The sequence below is a fragment of the Phyllobates terribilis genome, unplaced genomic scaffold (genome assembly GCF_046119375.1).
Source record: "Phyllobates terribilis strain yellow unplaced genomic scaffold, ASM4611937v1 Scaffold_1__5_contigs__length_1240528914, whole genome shotgun sequence".
Classification (NCBI taxonomy): Eukaryota; Metazoa; Chordata; class Amphibia; order Anura; family Dendrobatidae; genus Phyllobates; species Phyllobates terribilis.
The window spans coordinates 189230972-189250528 of NW_027362761.1; the positions used below are offsets into that span (position 1 = coordinate 189230972).

The following is a 19557-nucleotide window of genomic DNA, read 5'->3' on the forward strand; positions in this document are numbered from 1 at the left end:
TGCAAATTTTATTTTATTTTACTCGTTTGTACAGCGCCATTAATTCCACAGCGCTTTACAGACACTATCACCACTGTCCCCATTGGGGCTCACAATGATTAGACTACTAGACTCAGGGAGTTTGGTGACCCTTGTGAGGGCCACACTCCCTCTCCAATTGATCCCTGGGAAGAAGGTTGGGATCCGCTGCATTCAAGGGGATGCTAAAGACTATCTGGTGGTCAGAGTGGTCATTAAAACGGCCCTAGGTACGGAGTCCCATGAGGTCGGCGTGGTCCTGGATTTGTTTCACCCAATCACCATAGGCCGGGACTTTGTGTTGTTTTGGGACTTGTGGGGGAGGGGCAGAGACCTGGATTATTTGGGTAAGAAATGGGTTGGCCCTAAAAAAGTCTCACCAACCCTATAGTCTTGACAGGTTTCCCTTTTGTGTAAGGGGAAAAGAGGAGAAAGTAGTATTCCCTGAGGCAGAAATTCCTGAGATAGGGGTGACCAATGAAAATTTGGTGTTCACCCAACATAGAGACCTATCGCTAAGATACAGACCTATTGCGAAGATATCGTTCAATAAGATAACCGTCATAAACGGCATAGCACAGGAGTCATGGGGCCAATACTAGGTTTCCCTATTTCATGTTGAGTCGGGACTAGTTGTACCAGGCTACTAAGATGAGGGAGGAGATAGTGGAGCAGTTATTGCTACCAGGACCCTATAGACAAAGGGTGTTGGATAGAGCCCATTCACATGTCTTAGGTTACCATCTGGGGGTGGACAAAACTCAAGAAAGAGTCATGTAGAGGTTCTATTGGCCCAGATGTCACTGAGAAATCCTAAGATATTGCAAGTCCTGTCCCACCTGCCAGTTAACTGCTACCACCTCTCTCTTCCAAAATCCTCTCATGCCAATATGCATCAAGGCAGCGCAGCAGAGGGATTCCGTTGAACCTCCATGTGCGCTGGACAAGCAAGAAGAGAACACTGAGGACGTCACAGTGGTAGAGACAATGTCACCAGCTCAGAAACAACAGTGCCAAGAACTACTTCAGCGGAACCGGGACCTGTTCTCGGAGTTGCCAGGACGTACACAGGTGGCTGAACATGAAATCCTGACAGAAACACTTGTGCAGATGCCTGCGGGAGAGTCACATTTCTACAACAACCACAGGAAACTAATGTTGAAATGTGATGCGTATCCAATGCCCTGCATTGATAATCTCATAAAGAAGCTAAGGTCAGCCAGATACATCACCAACCTGGATCTAACGAAAGCTTACTGCCAAATCCTTCTCTCTCAAAGTGCAAAGGAGAAGATGGCCTCTTCTACACCTGACGGTTGCTTCCAGTATACCAGAATTCCGTTTGGGCTGCAAGGAGCCTAAGCTACATTCTGGAGGTCCATGGACCAGACCTTAGCCCCTCACAAAAATTACGCCGCAGCTTACCTCAATGATATTGTGATGATATTCAGCCCGGATTGGGGAAGCCATCTGCAGAAAGTCCAGGCCATGCTGGATGCGCTGAGGAAAATGGGGTTTATCATAAACCCAAAGAAGTGTACCATTGGGAAAAAGAAAGGAAAATACCTGGGCTACATCGTTGGAAGAAACAAAGTAAAGCTGCAAGTGAATAAGGTGGAGGCAGTTCAAAATTGTCCGAAACCAATCTCCAAGTAACAGGTTCGGGCATTTCTGGAAATTGTGGGATACTATGAGCTGGTGTATCCCGAATTTCGCCATGATAGCAGCACCCCTGACCAACCTTCTTAAGGGCACAAAGACTGTGATGGCCAAATGGTCTCTTGATGCAGAGATGGCATTCCAAGAGTTGAAACTCAGAGCTATAGGACTTCAACTTTCATGTGGAACACAGGCCTGGGAAGCTAAACGGCAACACAGAGGCCTTGTTTAGACTTCCCTGTTTGGTGACTGAAGGTCCCAAAACCTACGGTTTTGGACAGAGGGGATATGTGACAAAGTCACTGGCAAAGTACTGGAGAAGAGATGTGTAGCACTGAGATTATTAGCTCCAGTAATTAAACATAGAAAAAAGGTTCCAGCACATGAAGGAATAAGGGGTTAATCAGCTATCTTTAGTGCTAGAATGATTAAACATACAGTACAGACCAAAAGTTTGGACACACCTTCTCATTTAAAGATTTTTCTATATTTTCATGACTATGAAAACTGTACATTCACACTGAAGGCATCAAAACTATGAATTGACATATGTAGAATTATATACTTAACAAAAAAGTGTGAAGCAACTGAGAATATGTCTTATATTCTAGTTTCTTCAAAGTAGCCACCTTTTGCTTTGATGACTGCTTTGCACACTCTTGGCATTCTCTTGATGAGCTTCAAGAGGTAGTCACCGGAAATGGTCTTCCAACAATCTTGAAGGAGTTCCCAGAGATGCTTAGCACTTATTGGCCCTTTTGCCTTCACTCTGCGGTCCAGCTCACCCCAAACCATCTCAATTGGGTTCATGTCTGGTGACTGTGGAGGCCAGGTTATCTGGCGTAGCACCCCATCACTCTCCTTCTTGGTCAAATAGCCCTTACACAGCCTGGAGGTGTGTTTGGGGTCATTGTCCTGTTGAAAAATAAATGATGTTCCAACTATACGCAAACCGGATGGAATAGCATGCCGCTGCAAGATGCTGTAGTAGCCATGCTGGTTCAGTATGACTTCAATTTTGAATAAATCCCCAACAGTGTCACCACCAAAGCACCCCCACACCATCACACCTCCTCCTCCATGCTTCATGGTGGGAACGAGGCATGTAGAGTCCATCCGTTCTTTTCTGCATCGCACAAAGACACGGTGGCTGGAACCAAAGATCTCAAATTTGGACTCATCAGACCAAAGCACAGATTTCCACTGGTGTAATGTCCATTCCTTGTGCTCTTTAGCCCAAACAAGTCTCTTCTGCTTGTTGCCTGTCCTTAGCCGTGGTTTCCTAGCAGCTATGTTACCATGAAAGACTGCTGCACAAAGTCTCCTCTTAACAGTTGTTGAAGAGATGTGTCTGCTGCTAGAACTCCGTGTGGCATTGACCTGGTCTCTAATCTGAGCTGCTGTTAACCTGCAATTTCTGAGGCCGGTGACTCGGATAAACTTATCCTCAGAAGCAGAGGTGACTCTTGGTCTTCCTTTCCTGGGGCGGTCCTCATGTGAGCCAGTTTCTTTGTAGCGCTTGATGGTTTTTGCAACTGCACTTGAGGACATTTTCAAAGTTTGCCCAATTTTTCGCACTGACTGACCTTCATTTCTTAAATTAATGATGGCCACTCGTTTTTCTTTACTTAGCTACTTTTTTCTTGCCATAATACAAATTCTAACAGTCTATTCAGTAGGACTATCAGCTGTGTATCCACCAGACTTCTGCACAACACAACTGATGGTCCCACCGACATTTATAAGGCAAGAAATCCCACTTATTAAACCTGACAGGGCACACCTGTGAAGTGAAAACCATTTCCGGTGACTACCTCTTGACGTTCATCAAGAGAATGCCAAGAGTGTGCAAAGCAGTCATCAAAGCAAAAGGTGGCTACTTTGAAGAACCTAGAATATAAGACATATTCTCAGTTATTTCACACTTTTTTGTTAAGTATATAATTCCACATGTGTTAATTCATAGTTTTAATGCCTTCAGTGTGAATGTACAAATTTTCATAGTCATGAAAATACAGAAAAATCTTTAAATGAAAAGGTGTGTCCAAACCTTTGGTCTGTACTGTACGTTATGTTTAGTTTTTCCTGTTAGACCAGGAAGGCCGTGTTTGTTTTTGCTAACATTGCTGTGATTTATGCAATGCTCTTAATAAACCACAGAAGATTTACAGAGACAGTGTTCCTGTGTTTACCTCTGTGCAACCAAGTAAGCCGATCTACTACAATACTTATAGTTTAAGACCAGACAACCCCATTAAGGCCTCAATCAGATGTCCGTGAGTGATATACGTATACTTATTGTGTTAAACGCTATCCATTTTAGTCTATGGGGCTGTGCAGATGTCCGTGTTAGATTCGAGTCATGGATTATAATTACCCACGCAAAAATTATCCACACAAGTCTATGAAAATCAGGGACAGCACAAGGATGGAATCAATGTGCACTCTGTGTGCTGTCCATGATTAACATTATAAGGCAAAGTTCACAAGAGCGTATAGAAAATCGTCTCATTTTCATTCAGAAAAAATGGACGATTTTTCATCTGTATTTTCACTCGTATGGCATCATATTTATATACAGTACAGACCAAAAGTTTGGACACACCTTATCATTTAAAGATTTTTCTGTATTTTCATGACTATGAAAATTGTACATTCACACTGAAGGCATCAAAACTATGAATTAACACATGTGGAATTATATACTTAACAAAAAAGTATGAAATAACTGAAAATATATCTTATATTCTAGGTTCTTCAAAGTAGCCACCTTTTGCTTTGATGACTGCTTTGCACACTCTTGGCATTCTCTTGATGAGCTTCAAGAGGTAGTCATCGGAAATGGTCTTCCAACAATCTTGAAGGAGTTCCCAGAGATGCTTAGCACTTGTTGGCCCTTTTGCCTTCACTTTGCGGTCCAGCTCACCCCAAACCATCTCGATTGGGTTCAGGTCTGGTGACTGTGGAGGCCAGGTCATCTGGCGTAGCACCCCATCACTCTTCTTCTTGGTCAAATAGTCCTTACACAGCCTGGAGGTGTGTTTGGGGTCATTGTCCTGTTGAAAAATAAATGATGGTCCAGCTAAATGCAAACCGGATGGAATAGAATGCCGCTGCAAGATGCTGTGGCAGCCATGCTGGTTCAGTATGCCTTCAATTTTCAATAAATCCCCAACAGTGTCACCAGCAAAGCACCCCCACACCATCACACCTCCTCCTCCATGCTTCACGGTGGGAACCAGGCATGTAAAGTCCATCCGTTCACCATTTCTGCGGCGCACAAAGACACGGTGGTTGGAACCAAAGATCTCAAATTTTGACTCTTCAGACCAAAGCACAGATTTCCACTGGTCTAATGTCCATTCCTTGTGTTCTTTAGCCCAAACAAGTCTCTTCTGCTTGTTGCCTGTCCTTAGCAGTGGTTTCCTAGCAGCTATTTTACCATGAAGGTGTGCTGCACAAAGTCTCCTCTTACCAGTTGTTATAGAGATGCGTCTGCTGCTAGAACTTTGTGTGGCATTGACCTGGTCTCTAATCTGAGCTGCAGTTAACCTGCGATTTCTGAGGCTGGTGACTCGGATAAACTTATCCACAGAAGCAGAGGTGACTCTTGGTCTTCCTTTCCTGGGGCGGTCCTCATGTGAGCCAGTTTCTTTGTAGCGATTGATGGTTTTTGCAACTGCACTTGGGGACACTTTCAAAGTTTGCCCAATTTTTCGGACTGACTGACCTTCATTTCTTGAAGTAATAATGGCCACTCGTTTTTCTTTACTTAGCTACTTTTTTCTTGCCATAATACAAATTCTAACAGTCTATCCACCTGACTTCTGCACAACACAACTGATGGTCCCAACCCCATTTATAAGGCAAGAAATCCCACTTATTAAACCTGACAGGGTACCCCTGTGAAGTGAAAACCATTTCCGGTGACTACCTCTTGAAGCTCATCAAGAGAATGCCAAGAGTGTACAAAGCAGTCATCAAAGCAAAAGGTGGCTACTTTGAAGAAACTAGAATATAAGACATATTTTCAGTTGTTTCACACTTTTTTGTTAAGTATATAATTCCACATGTGTTAATTCATAGTTTTGATGCCTTCAGTGTAAATGTACAATTTTCAAAGTCATGAAAATACAGAAAAATCTTTAAATGAGAAGGTGTGTCCAAACTTTTGGTCTGTACTGTATCTGCAGTGAATAACATTTATGAGATCAAAAACATCTATGTTAATAATGGCAATGTGTCTGTAAATATTGGATGCTATGCGGTATCATATGTATCTATATAGGATACAATTTTTATTTTTTTTGTGAACTGAAAACCCATAGACTAGAGTTTTTAAGTACAGTATGTGAGTGAAAAATCAGTGATGTCTGAATGAGGCCTTAGTCACTTAGTAGCAGCACAGACCTACTCTGTGACAGGTATTCCACTCATCTGCCAGTATGGAGAGACAAGTGCACATTATATTACTATAGAAGTCACAATAGACTAAGACGGTACAAGCATTGTATGCAATCTGTCTTATACAGCAGGTTTATTAACTGAGTCTTTTATCTTTACTACTTTCTCACCTAAGGAGAATCCTGAAAAATTAATCATTACATATTTATGTCGATATTGCTGCTACTGGTAAAAGATACTGTCATCGCTTGTACACAGCTCTGACTGCTAAGAAATGAGAAGAATCTTCCTGAAGAATGCCCTGTTTACTTTTGCGATACGTCTATAAATGGTTGTGAAATAGCAGTCCCTAGTTTTGCCGGTATATGTTCTTACAGAGAGTGCTAACTATCAGCCAGACAGCAGTAAATTCACCTTCACCACATTTATTTACCTGAGTTATGGAAAAATATCTAAATCTGTACAGAAGGCTTTTGTCTAATCTAACAATGAAGGCGGAGAGGAGCTGGTGAGTACATTTATCAGTAATGTTGCAGGGCAGGTTTTAGCGTATTGTAATGGAAGTCACTGGAGAAATGCTGCAATATTTTTATCCTTAAATTACCACTAGTTTCTAAGACCATCAAAAACCTGTTGTAGAAAGGTCATGTAGGTCTTCAAAGCTATGTCACCATGGTTGGTTATAGACTACAACTAATCCTTGAGTCTGTCACCCATTCATTTACTAATGTAGGAAAACTATGCATTGTGCATTTCGGGAGTGGTCACTGTCTCCATTTTGTACTAGCATCGTACCCACCCTTCAGTCTAAGGCTATGTGCGCACGTTCAGGATTTGAAGCAGAAATTTCCTGAGCGTTTCTGCATCTCCTTGGCAGGAAAAACACTGCGGAAAAAACGTGCGCTTTTGCCACGTTTTATTGGTGCATTTTTTTATGTGTTTTTGATGCAGTTTTTGAAGCGTTTTTGTACAGCAGTGAATGCTTTTTGGAGCTACATAAAGTTATTTGGTGGGGCATTGCTTAAATCCTTGGATTACCGTCAGAACTGGGCTGAGTATATTGGTTAATTTAAATGATTAAAGAATATGTCTGTTGTATTTCAAATAAAGTGTTTGCTCTGTGTCTGTATGTTTATTTAACTCTTTACTTTAATTAGGTTTGGTGATGAAAGGGTCTGATTGACACCTTGTCATCACCAAACAAAAGAGCTAGGTGCCAGCTAATTCCATTCGTCCAATGTCATTAGCATCTCCATTCATGTAATTTTTTGGGGCAGCTGTTAGCAGCTATTTTTAGCCTAGGAAGGTGCCATTAAGCAAACATGGTCCCTGGCCATTATTAACAGCTCACAGCTGTTTTGTTAGTCGCCACGAACAGCAACAAGCAACAAAAGTATGCGTCCAAAGCGCTGCTACGTCCGGATCATGGGCACAGAGCCTAAAATTTTTTTAAAAAATGGCATGGGCTCCCAAGTCATTTTTATAACCAGCAGAGGGAAAGCCAAACGCTGGGGGTTGATATGAGTAGCCAGGGAAGGAGATTAGCCAAAAAATGTTCCCTGGCTATTAATATCAGCCCACAGCTGTTTGTTTAGCCTTTACTGGCTAGCTTACAGAGGGACCCCAGAAAAAAATTGACGTGGGTTTCCCCTATAAAATCTAACCAGAAAAGGCTAAATGGACAGCTGTGGGCTGATATTAATAGCCAGGAAAGGGGCCATGGATACAAGCCCCCTCCATGGCTATTAATATCACCCCTCAGCAGTCCTAGAAATGGCGCATCCATAAGATGCACCAAATCTGGTGCTTAGCCTTGCTCTTCCCACTGCCCTGTAGCTGTGGCGAGTGGGGTAATGGGGTTGGGGTTCATGTTAGCCTTGTATTGGCGGCTGATTAAAATGATACCTGGGTTGATGAAATCTGTCCTGTGGTTGTTGTTTAATCTTTATTTGCAGTTTGGAGATAATTAGATTCTTGTGCTTCAGGGCGGGCCTGTGGGCGGGTGTTTCTTTGGTGCTCTGGCATTATCTCTATCATTGTGGCTTAAATGACAGGTCACTGATCCTTCAATGACCTGCCTCCTATTTTAAATACTGCTCTTGTGCAGTTCATATTGCTGTCTTGAACAAAAAAAAATGTAACTCTAGCAAAATAGCACCGGCGCCCGCACATGTGCAGTAGCAGCTATCGCTAGCTAAGTGACCTGTCATTTAAGCCACAATGATGAATATGAGAACAGAGCACCAATGAAAGCCCCGCCCACAGGCCTGCCCCGAAGCACAAGAATCTAATTATCTCCAAACTGCAAATAAAGATTAAACAACAACCACAGGATGGAATTCATCAACCCGGGTATCATTTTAATCAATGTAACGGCGCCAACCTGATATTGCATGTTGTTCGCTTAGCACAATTCTGATGACAGGTTCGCTTTAAGGTATCCAGCATTTGGCGGATACCCTAATGTAAACTAAACAGACCCCATTATAGATAATGTGATATGTCTGATGGTTTTTATGTGAATACCCGGGGTCTTCCATAGGCGTAACGTTACTCAGACAACACAGGGTGAGGTTAAAATAGCATGGCAATACTTGATTGAACCACAAAGCTGGCAATAAACACATAGAACAGTCCCAGTAAATACCCAAGATGGTACAACGTTACACAGTCTCACCCTTCCTTTCTCACCCCTTTGGAATAGAACAGCTGTGACTTTGGAGACTTCCATGGCTGACTACCTCAACCAGTGGCCCCCCGCTTCTGGAGGGCCCCCACAGAGAGAAGGCAGCAGCAACCTTAGGAAGCTATCAGTCCATCGAGGTACAAGACCAGGAGACCCGAGGGTCCCAACCTGGTCTCTCCAAGAGTCTCCATGGGGCCAGATGACCGGTGGGTCCCAATCTGGCTTCTCCGAATGTCTCCGGGGGTTGCAAGTCCCTCCTAGCAACCTCAAACAACATATCCATGGGGCCAGGTGACTTCTTCATCCCAACCCCGGTCTCCCCAAAATGTATCCATGTCTCTCTGATGGTCAAATGGAACAGATCCGTATCTTTCCAGTCAGCGCCGATACCCTTAGACTAGAATCATTTAGAATACAAATCTCTGTCTCTTTGGGTGCTATGCTATCCATCTACTTTCCTGAAGGATGTCTCTCATTCTCCTTGTAAAGTCTTTCTGATCCTCCTTGATTCTGCTTCCCAAGTCTGACTGCTACAAAAATACACGTCCCTTCTGCTTCTCTGAGCTCAGCTCCCTGAATGGCAGAGCTGCTTTCACCCTTCCCCCAAAGCTAAGTGTGCATTAGAGGAGGTATCTTTCTCAGGTCGACCACATCACCTGGGTCTGCTTGTGAGACTCCCTGTGGTGAAGGCTCCGCCAGATCTTCTTTCAACACTGTAATGCAGCGGCTTGCGGCATTACTGTAATGGTCCAGGGTGTGTTCTGGCTGACCATGTACCTCTGCCCTCTGGAGATTATCACAGAACATCTGCAGCTCCTTCACCTGAGCTTCCAGACCTAGGGTCTTTCTGTGGAGATCATCATTTTCATCACGGGGGGTCACCATACTCCTTCTTGGATTCACACAGCTATTTCTTCACTTGGTACAGCTCTAACTGTACCAGGGTGAAACGATCTTTCACCTCGCACAACTCATCTTCACACTCCGCTTTGTCAATCTCCAATTGACAATACATACAAGGAAGTTATCCTGCTGCTGGTGCAGTAGGAAGCAACGACGCCAATGACTGAGACAGCTGTGATGACGCGCATCTCATATAGGTAAAGGGGTATAAATTGAGGGTGAGTTACTTCACTCTGGGCACGGTTATTGTCCGGCTGGGATGTATTGACTTTCCTTATCAGCCCATTTACCCATTGAGGCTTTCTCCTTCTATTGTCCCCTGATGAACCCCAATTGAGGAGGGGGTGAAACACATTGGGGCTATAACACTGGGACTAAAGTATTTAAAGGGACCAAGTTTTACGGTGCTTATTGAGTCTATTAATGGATTGAAGATTGGACATGTCTATTGAGTTCACAGTCAACGATCTTTCCTACCTTTGGACTACAGTACTGGGTCTAACGCATTTATAGGGACCACTGATTACAGCACCTACTGGGACCCTCAATGGATTGAAGATCAGATAAGTCCAAAGTTTACAGTTAACAAACTTATGCATCTTTTGATCAATATTAGATTGGATATTTTTTCACTCAGCTAGTGTGGTTTATACTATATGGCAATTGGTTATATTGTTACTGTGCCAGTTTATTTGATAAATTATATCTAGTCTAATATTCCCCTTTACTGACCATCTTTGCCATTAACTGTAACACTGGGAATCCGGTATACGAGATAATCATATTTAGATTTATATGACATGTGAAATCTCCCCTTTGCCAACATAACTGGTGTTTGATCTCTTAGATTTTTTATTTTTTCAGCATGCTAACTGTGACATGGCTGTCTGTTTTTTCACTAGAGTGATCATTTTTATGCTGTATGTCTGTGAAGGGGCGGATAGGGACACGGTAGGGACAGTCTCCCTGGAGCGGGGACACCACACCGATTCGCTAGGGTGAAAAAACTTTGCTGTCAGGCAGGGCATTTTTTTTCCCATTAGGGCTCTTTAGGGTAAGCCTGAGTGTTAAAATATATCCTATCCTGTCACCCCTCCCCCATACCTCTCTATATATGTGGATAATCGTCCCTTTTAGACTATTTAGGATACTTTTAAATATATCTATTAAAAGGTAAATTTTATAGGGTGTATATTATTTTCTTGGTCTATCACTATTTGTTACAGTGCTGGCCAAAAGTATTGGCACCCCTGCAATTCTGTCAGATAATACTCAGTTTCTTCCTGAAAATGATTGCAATCACAAATTCTTTGGTATTATTCTCTTCATTTAATTTGTCTTCAATGAAAAAACACAAAAAGAATTGTCCTAAAGCCAAATTGGATATAATTCCACACCAAACCTAAAAAAGGGGGTGGACAAAAGTATTGGCACTGTTTGAAAAATCATGTGATGCTTCTCTAATTCGTGTAATTAACAGCACCTGTAGCTTACCTGTGGCACCTAACAGGTGTTGGCAATAACTAAATCACACTTGCAGCCACTTAACATGGATTAAAGTTGACTCAACCTCTGTCCAGTGTTCTTGTGTGTACCACATTGAGCATGGAGAAAAGAAAGAAGACCAAAGAACTGTCTGAGGACTTGAGAAACCAAATTGTGAGGAAGCATGAGCAATCTCAAGGCTACAAGTCCATCTCCAAAGACCTGAATGTTCCTGTGTCTTCCGTGCGCAGTGTCATTAAGAAGTTTAAAGCCCATGGCACTGTGGCTAAACTCCCTAGATGTGGACGGAAAAGAAAAATTGACGAGAGATTTGTGGATGGTGGATAAAGAACCTCGACTAACATTCAAACAAGTTCAAGCTGCCCTGCAGTCCGAGGGTACAACAGTGTCAACCCGTACTATCCGTCGGCGTCTGAATGAAAAGGGACTGTATGGTAGGATACCCAGGAAGACTCCACTTCTTACCCCGAGACATAAAAAAGCCAGGCTGGAGTTTGCCAAAACTTACCTGCGAAAGCCTAAAACGTTTTGGAAGAATGTTCTCTGGTCAGATGAGACAAAAGTAGAGCTTTTTGGGAAAAAGCATCAACATAGATTGTACAGGAAAAAAAAAGAGTCATTCAAAGAAAAGAACACGGTCCCTACAGTCAAACATGGCGGAGGTTCCCTGATGTTTTGGGGTTGCTTTGCTGCCTCTGGCACTGGACTGCTTGACCGTGTGCATGGCATTATGAAGTCTGAAGACTACCAACAAATTTTGCAGCATAATGTAGGGCCCAGTGTGAGAAAGCTGGGTCTCCCTCAGAGGTCATGGGTCTTCCAGCAGGACAATGACCCAAAACACACTTCCAAAAGCACTGTAAAATGGTTTTAGAGAAAGCACTGGAGACTTCTAAGGTGGTGTCACGCTGTCTCTGTATACTGGAGGTAGGGGGCCTAAGCTGACCCTAAGCTGGGGCCCTGACTAATCCCTCAACCTGGAGGTACTGTTAAAGGTACAGAGGTCCAGGCCGCCAGCGTAACCCCTACCTCCTGAGGATCCCTGCACCTAAGTAATCTAGTCCTGAGAAGGACCCCGATCACAACAAAAGGGGACAAGTAATAATATGCCCACACACAGTACTTAGACGAACGAGACAGTACAAGGGAAAAAACAAAACCACCTTGCATACAAAAACTACACAACTACAACAGAGGGAACACCAATGGGAAAGGAGATAAATGATAAAGCGAGGAAGGGAAAAAACACTCCAAATACACTTATCTCTGAAACTCCAAATACCACGATCCGCTCTGTTAGTCTGCATGAAATGCTTTCACCGACACTTCCCTAACAGACCAGCAGGCATTTGAAGGAGTCTCACTACAGCAGCATTGATTGCAGCTGGGCGAGGCTGGACCTCGTCTAGCACACAGAGAGAGAGAATTAACTCCCTCACTGCCAAAAAACACAAAGCACCAAAAAGTCAGCTGCGAGAAGTCAGGCTGTGTAATCGTGACGATCTTCGTGGCGACACACCCGTGACAGTACCCCCCCTTCTACGAGGGGCCTCCGGACCCTCAGGGCCAGGTTTATCCGGGTGAGTCGTGTGGAAGGCCCGAACTAATCGGTCTGCGTTAATATCCGACGCAGGAACCCACATCCTCTCCTCAGGACCATACCCTTTCCAATGAACCAGGTACTGAAGGGACCGGCGATTAAAGCGTGAATCGATGACCCTCGATACCTGGAACTCCAAGTTACCCTTGACCACCACTGGAGGGGGAGGTAAAGGTGACGGTACCAGCGGTGCCACATACCTCTTAAGCAACGATCTGTGGAACACGTTGTGAATTTTAAACGTAGGGGGGAGGTCAAGACGGAATGCCACCGGATTAATAATAGAACTGATTCTGTACGGCCTGATGAACCTGGGACCCAGTTTCCAGGAGGGAACCTTAAGTTTTATATTCCTGGTAGACAACCATACCCGATCGTTCACACTAAGGTCCGGACCAGACACTCTCCTCCTATCAGCCATACGTTTGTATCGGTTCCCCATAGTATTCAGATTCTTCAGCACCCCTCTCCATACTGAAGCGAGTGATGAGGAAAATCGTTCCTCCTCAGGAACCCCCGAAGAGCCCCCCCTACTGAAAGTACAAAACTGGGGGTGAAAACCATATGCCCCAAAAAACGGGGACTTACCAGTGGACTCGCTCCGCCTATTATTAAGAGCAAACTCTGCCAGAGGTAAGAAAGAAGCCCAGTCCTCCTGGTTCTCTGACACAAAACACCGGAGATATGTCTCCAAGCTCTGGTTCATACGTTCCGTCTGACCATTGGTCTGAGGATGAAAAGCCGATGAGAATGACAAATGCATCCCCCGCCGTGCACAAAACGCCTTCCAGAACTTGGACACAAACTGAGACCCCCGATCAGACACCACCTCGGAGGGTACCCCGTGAAGCCTCACAATCTCCCCAATGAACACCTGCGCAAGAGTTTTAGCATTAGGGAGAGCCGGAAGAGCGATAAAATGTGCCATCTTGCTGAACCTGTCCACTAAAACGAGTATGACCGTTTTACCCGAAGACGGAGGGAGGTCCGTAATAAAGTCCATAGACAGATGAGTGTTTCTTCTGCGGGAGAAAGGGACATTTTACTGGGGGGTGTCCATCCCGTCCCTTGCAGAGTGAAGAGTCGTCGGAAAACTGTTGATCCCAGGTTGTGTGGTGGACGGCAATCTGGGAGTAGGTATTTCGTCCCTAGGTTCGTCTCAGTTTCTCGTACCGGCGGAGGTGGTGGTGGGTACGAGAACTGAGAGGATATCTGTTCTTCTGGATAGTGGGGCCGGGGCTAATCTGGTTGATGCTCGGTTTGCCCGGGTTCAAGGTATGCGATTGAGTGAGTTGGCTAAACCCATCCCCATATTCTCGATCGATGCCAGGCCTCTCGGTCAGGGAAGTTTTTTGCAAGCTGTGCATGACGTAAAACTTCAAGTGGGGGTGATACATAAAGAACTGTTGTCTTGCTACGTGTCGGAGGGTCTTCCCACTCCTATAGTGTTGGGCCTTCCTTGGTTAACTAAGCATAACCCGGTTATTAATTGGCAAACCAGAGAGATAAGCCAATGGAGTAAATTCTGTAATAAAAACTGCATGAACACGGTCATCGGTGCGGTTACTCCTTGGGTCTTACCTCCATTTCTGGCGGACTTTGAGGATGTATTCTCGGAGAAAGGGTGTCAGGAACTACCTCCTCATCGCGAGTATGACTGTTCTGTAAAACTGCTCCCTGAGGCCAAGTTACCTAAAGCTAGGTTGTATAACCTTTCTGGTCCTGAGAGGCAGGCCATGAAGGATTATATTTCAGGAAGTCAGGCTGTGTAATCGTGACGATCTTCGTGGCGACACACCCGTGACAGGTGGCCAGCAATGAGTCCAGACCTGAATCCCATAGAACACCTGTGGAGAGATCTCAAAATGGCAGTTTGGAGAAGGCACCCTTCAAATATCAGGGACCTGGAGCAGTTTGCCAAAGAAGAATGGTCTACAATTCCAGCAGAGCATTGTAAGAAACTCATTGATGATTACCGGAAGCGGTTGTTCGCAGTTATTTTGGCTAAAGGTTGTGCAACCAGGTATTAGGCTGAGGGTGCCAATACTTTTGTCCGGCCCTTTTTTGGAGTTTTGTGTGAAATGATCAATGATTTGATTTTTGCTTCATTCTCTTTTGTGTTTTTTCCTTGCAAGCAAATTAAATGAAGAGAATAATACCAAAGAATTTGTGATTGCAATCATTTTCAGGAAGAAACTGAGTATTATCTGACAGAATTGCAGGGGTGCCAATACTTTTGGCCAGCACTGTATACCCGTCTTTTTCATATTTTTAACCTTTGGCCTTTTTGGGTTTTTTTTGGGGTGCCATACATACCAGGAAAAGGGATGAGGGGTGCCATGCATATCAGGATGAGGGGTGCCATGCATATCAGGATGAGAGATGAGGGATGCCATGCATACCAGGAAGAGGGATGAGGGGTGCCATGCATACCAGGATGAGGGGTGCCATGTATACCAGGATGAGGGGTGCCATGCATACTTGGATGAGGGGTGCCATGCATACTTGGATGAGGGGTGCCATGCATACCAGGATGAGGGGTGCCATGCATATGTGGCGCCCCTGAGGGTTCGGTCGCCACAGAGGTATTGCATCTCATCCAGAGGTGTGGTACCTCACTCTCAGGTAAGGAAGGAGTACAGCTCAGGACCCTAACACCTGCATTCACTACACCACATTTACGGGGGACAGGGCGAGATTGCTCCTACGGGAGAGCACAGTCCCTGGTCCCTGGCTGGAGTGGGGGGAACCACCTAGAGAGGGGGAACCATGTAGTGGATGGGGTGGAGGAAGTAGATCCTGGGAGCACATGACAGGGAGAGTATAAAATAGAGACACCATCTTAGATCTGGGTCAGTTCAGTCAGAGGAGGAAAGTGAAAGGAGCAGAGGCTCTGTAGGAGCTCTGCTCCAGAGGCGGGCCTAGTCAGGAGGCCTGAGCCTGAGAGGAAGGAGAGAAGAGAGGAGAGGGAGCAGGAAAGGCTCCAGGAACAAGAAGCGAAAGGGACCCTAGGGGTACGGGCCGTGCACAAAGCCACCCGTACGCCCGCTGCTACCAGGAGGTAGAGGGGTCAGGCCAGATAAGGGGAGTTTTTGTTTGAGTTTTTTATTTTTTTTAAAATATACAGTTATCATAGGCAGTTTGTACAAAAACCTTTCAATTGTACTCTAATAGTTATTTGACTGGAAAATTACAATGACTGCAATTCATATAGGTAATTTGGGAAAATCTGAGAAAATATTATTTGCATAATAATTTGGAACACAGTGTTACAGTAAGGGAAAATGGCAATAAAATTCCAAGTGCTGTAAAATGGTCAAAAAAACTCGATGGCGTCATTGTTTTGGAGCTTTATGATGTTCATTGCGCTGTAAAAATGACCTGGAAACATGACTCTCAAGGTCAGTACAATTACGGAGATACCAAACAAGTATAGTTTTTTTTACCATTTTATTGGCTTAATAAAATTCAGAATTTTGTAAAAAAAAAATTGGTTTGTGTTGTCATTTTTCGAGACTCATAACTTTTTTATATTAACATCAATGAAGCTGTGAGGGGGCTTAATTTTTGCTTGGTGAGCTGGTGTTTTTATTTTATACAATTTTGGGGTAGATACTATGGTTTGATTGCATCATATTGCATTTTTTAGTGCTAATGCAGCAACCAAAAAAACGCAATTGTGATGTTTTGATTGATTGTTATATTTTTCTACATGCAGTGATAACAAATATGTATCTTTTACATTTCTTTATTATAACCTTTGGAAAAAGGGGGGTGGGTGTGAATCAAAATTTTATATTTTTTTTCCTAATTTTTTACAGTTTTTACTTCTATTTCTACTTCATTTGTTTGGCTCCTAGGGGACTTGAAACTGCAAGCGTTTATTGCCTGTACTATATACAGCAATACAAAAGTATTAGGCTGAGTTCACACGATGCGTTTTTAATGCGTTTCCGCGGCGTTTTTGCAGTTGCGTAAACGCCGCGGAAACGCATTAAAAACGCATGGTAGAAGGGCAGCAATGCTCCCCAATTGAAATCCGCATGTGCTGTGCCCATGATGCGGATTTTTCCGCAGCGTAAACGCTGCGCTCAAAAATCCGCAGCATGTCAATTAATTTTGCGGAAACGCTGCTTTTTTGCCGCCATTGACTTGCATTAGACCGCATGGAATCCGCATCACTGTATATGTTGATGCGCATTCCGTGCGGTCTAATGTGCGGATGGTACCCGGGTGTGGAGGAGAGGAGAGTCTCATCCAGACCCAGGTACCATTAAAAAAAAAAAGAATAAAATAAAAAAAATATATATATACTTACCTTCTGACGGCCCGCGCTGCACTCCTGCTTGGTTCCCGGCACTTCGGGGTTGAATGAAGAAGGACCTTCGCTGACGTCAGAGTCATGTGACGGGTCACGTGACGCTGACGTCGGCAGGTCCTAAAGTCTTCACTGCCGGCAGCCGGGACCGAGCGAAACAGGACACCGGGGGCCATCAGAGGGTAAAGTATATATTTATTTTTTATTTTTTGACATTCACACACTATATAAATCCATGCCGTTTGCATGGATTTATATAGTGTGAAGTTGTCAAGCACTTTCCAAGTGATGCTAAAATTGCTTGGGAAGCGCTTGTCAACCCGCATGCGGAAATGCAAGTGAAGAACGCTTCATTTCCGCATGTCCCTGGCAGGAAACCGCATGTACAATCCGCATGTACAATCCGCATGCGTTTTTTCCTGCCAGGGAGATGCAGAAATGCTCAGGAAAAAATCCTGAGCATTTCTGCATCGTGTGCACATACCCTTACTGTATATAATAAAAATAACAGTTTCCTACAACACTCAGCCACAGGCTGGACATCACAGTAAACATCACATGACAAGCACGGGGGCTTTCAGCCGACCTCCGACTATCATAACTACCCATCGATTCCCTGCAATTGCATCGTGAGGAGACCAATGGGTGCCCGAATTAATGTCCAGGCCGGATCACGGCGCTTAAATGTTGCTATCAGTGATTGACAGCAGCATTTAAGAAGCCAACAGCAGCTGATCGCTGCTATTAGAGGCAGATATATAATAGCCAGCATCTACCCTCTCTGTAGGGCAGGCTCTGCTTCTGAGCCTGCTTCAATTTCCTGACAAGCTCCATGATGAATATATCCATCATGGAGCTTGAAAAGGTTAAAGGTTTATAACAATTTTGGTTTCTACCTGTACCCTATCCTCCTTTTTGAGATCTGTGTTCAATTTTCTATATATTTTTTTTCTGTAGACCCCTTTGTTCTCCACTTTTATCATCAGTTGACATCAGTCTTCTTAACTGATGTGCCACAAAGTAACTTGTGTGCTTGCTACCATGGTAGTTAAACATACGGTAGTGTTTTTTTCCTGAAAAGCTAGGTATATTCCAAATTATCAACATGAAAAGAGGAGGGAACAGTCTTTATTCACGAAGGTGCATAGCAGAAGATTAAAAACAAAGTTTTCATGATGATGGTAACATCGAGGATGACGACATCAACACAATTATTATCCTTGACTGATTATCTAATATGTTTGAGGAACCTCACAAATCTTTCCTTATGGGAGGGGAAAAAAAGATCCGACAGATACCTATTCCCCTAGCAATAAAATAAGCATGCACACATTGCAACACTATGTAGTATAACTAAAAAAGCATACATCCTACCTTTCATCAGCAGCAGCAGAAGCACTGCCAGTTGTCAGATCCTTGGCAAGTGCACCACCTTCAGAATGAACCTTTAACGGCAGCCATACTTCTTGTGACTTGAACTGATGATCTATTTCTCTCGGTGCTTTGGTGGCACTCTCGTCTAGTTTACACAGTTCGAAGCTTTCTTCAAGGTCTGTGTAATCAGTTTCCCTAAATAATGTCTGATATCCCTCCTGTCTTTCAGATTCCATATAGCAAATGTCTCCCAAGTCTTTATCACAATCTGTAGTTTCTGCCCTACAGAAAATGTCTTCAGGTGAGGTATCGGAGGCCTCTGTCTGGCTCAGTATTATACTCCAGCTGTGCTCATGTTCTGAGATTTCTTCTGATTTCTTTTTACTCTCTCTCCTTTGAGGTAGGATAGAAGTTTTTTCTTCCAATTGAAAGGATTGGAATCCGGATCCCAGATTCATTTGCTTTTCACTTCCATTTGTCATGGAGATTGACTGAAATGTATCTGGAGACTCCACTGAATAAGCTGTATCCGACATTGTTTGCTGAGGCACCACACCAGTGGCACTGAATGAAAAAATGTGTATTTTACTTTCAGATGCCACCCTACTAGGGGATTTGGTCTCCATGCTGCTGCTATCTGACCCATCTATGGTCGGATATAAAGGATCATTGCTATCTACTGCCAAGTCTGCTTTAACGTCATGTTTCCAAACTTTTATTGGAAGTCCACTGGATTCTAGAAAGGAAAACAAAATATATAGTCAAATATATAGATGTGGCCTGTTATAATGTCTAAAGGATAATTTCCATAAATTGCACCATAAACCCCTCGTCTCTACCCATTTGCATTCATACCATATCGCACTATGTGCTCAAGTTCTCTGCAATGACTGGTCATCTGTGTAGTGAATCAGTTGATAATATCTATACCGTGAAGAATAGATTTGTTATAAAAACTTGATTTCCTACATTAAAATATGAATTCTAGTTACTGTTGATATGTCCTCTTAGTTGCAGTTGTACAGGACAATATGATCGATCTGTTCTGCTACCAAAGCTTGTAGATGTCATTGACTTAGAATGGCTCCA

At 43.7% G+C, this 19557-nt stretch overlaps 1 protein-coding gene across 9 annotated transcripts in view; it reads right to left on the bottom strand.

The window, feature by feature from the left end:
* PRUNE2 (prune homolog 2 with BCH domain) overlaps positions 1–19557 on the bottom strand; it is a 595812-nt gene that overhangs the window by 182155 nt on the left and 394100 nt on the right. For all 9 annotated transcript variants that reach the window (XR_012314194.1, XR_012314187.1, XM_073670747.1 and 6 more), the window contains exon 9: positions 18469–19204. Coding sequence is in view for 7 of the 9 variants with exons in the window: in XM_073670747.1 (XP_073526848.1) it covers positions 18469–19204 (736 nt within the window). In the remaining 2 variants the exon portion in view is untranslated. The remainder of the gene's footprint in view (positions 1–18468; positions 19205–19557) is intronic.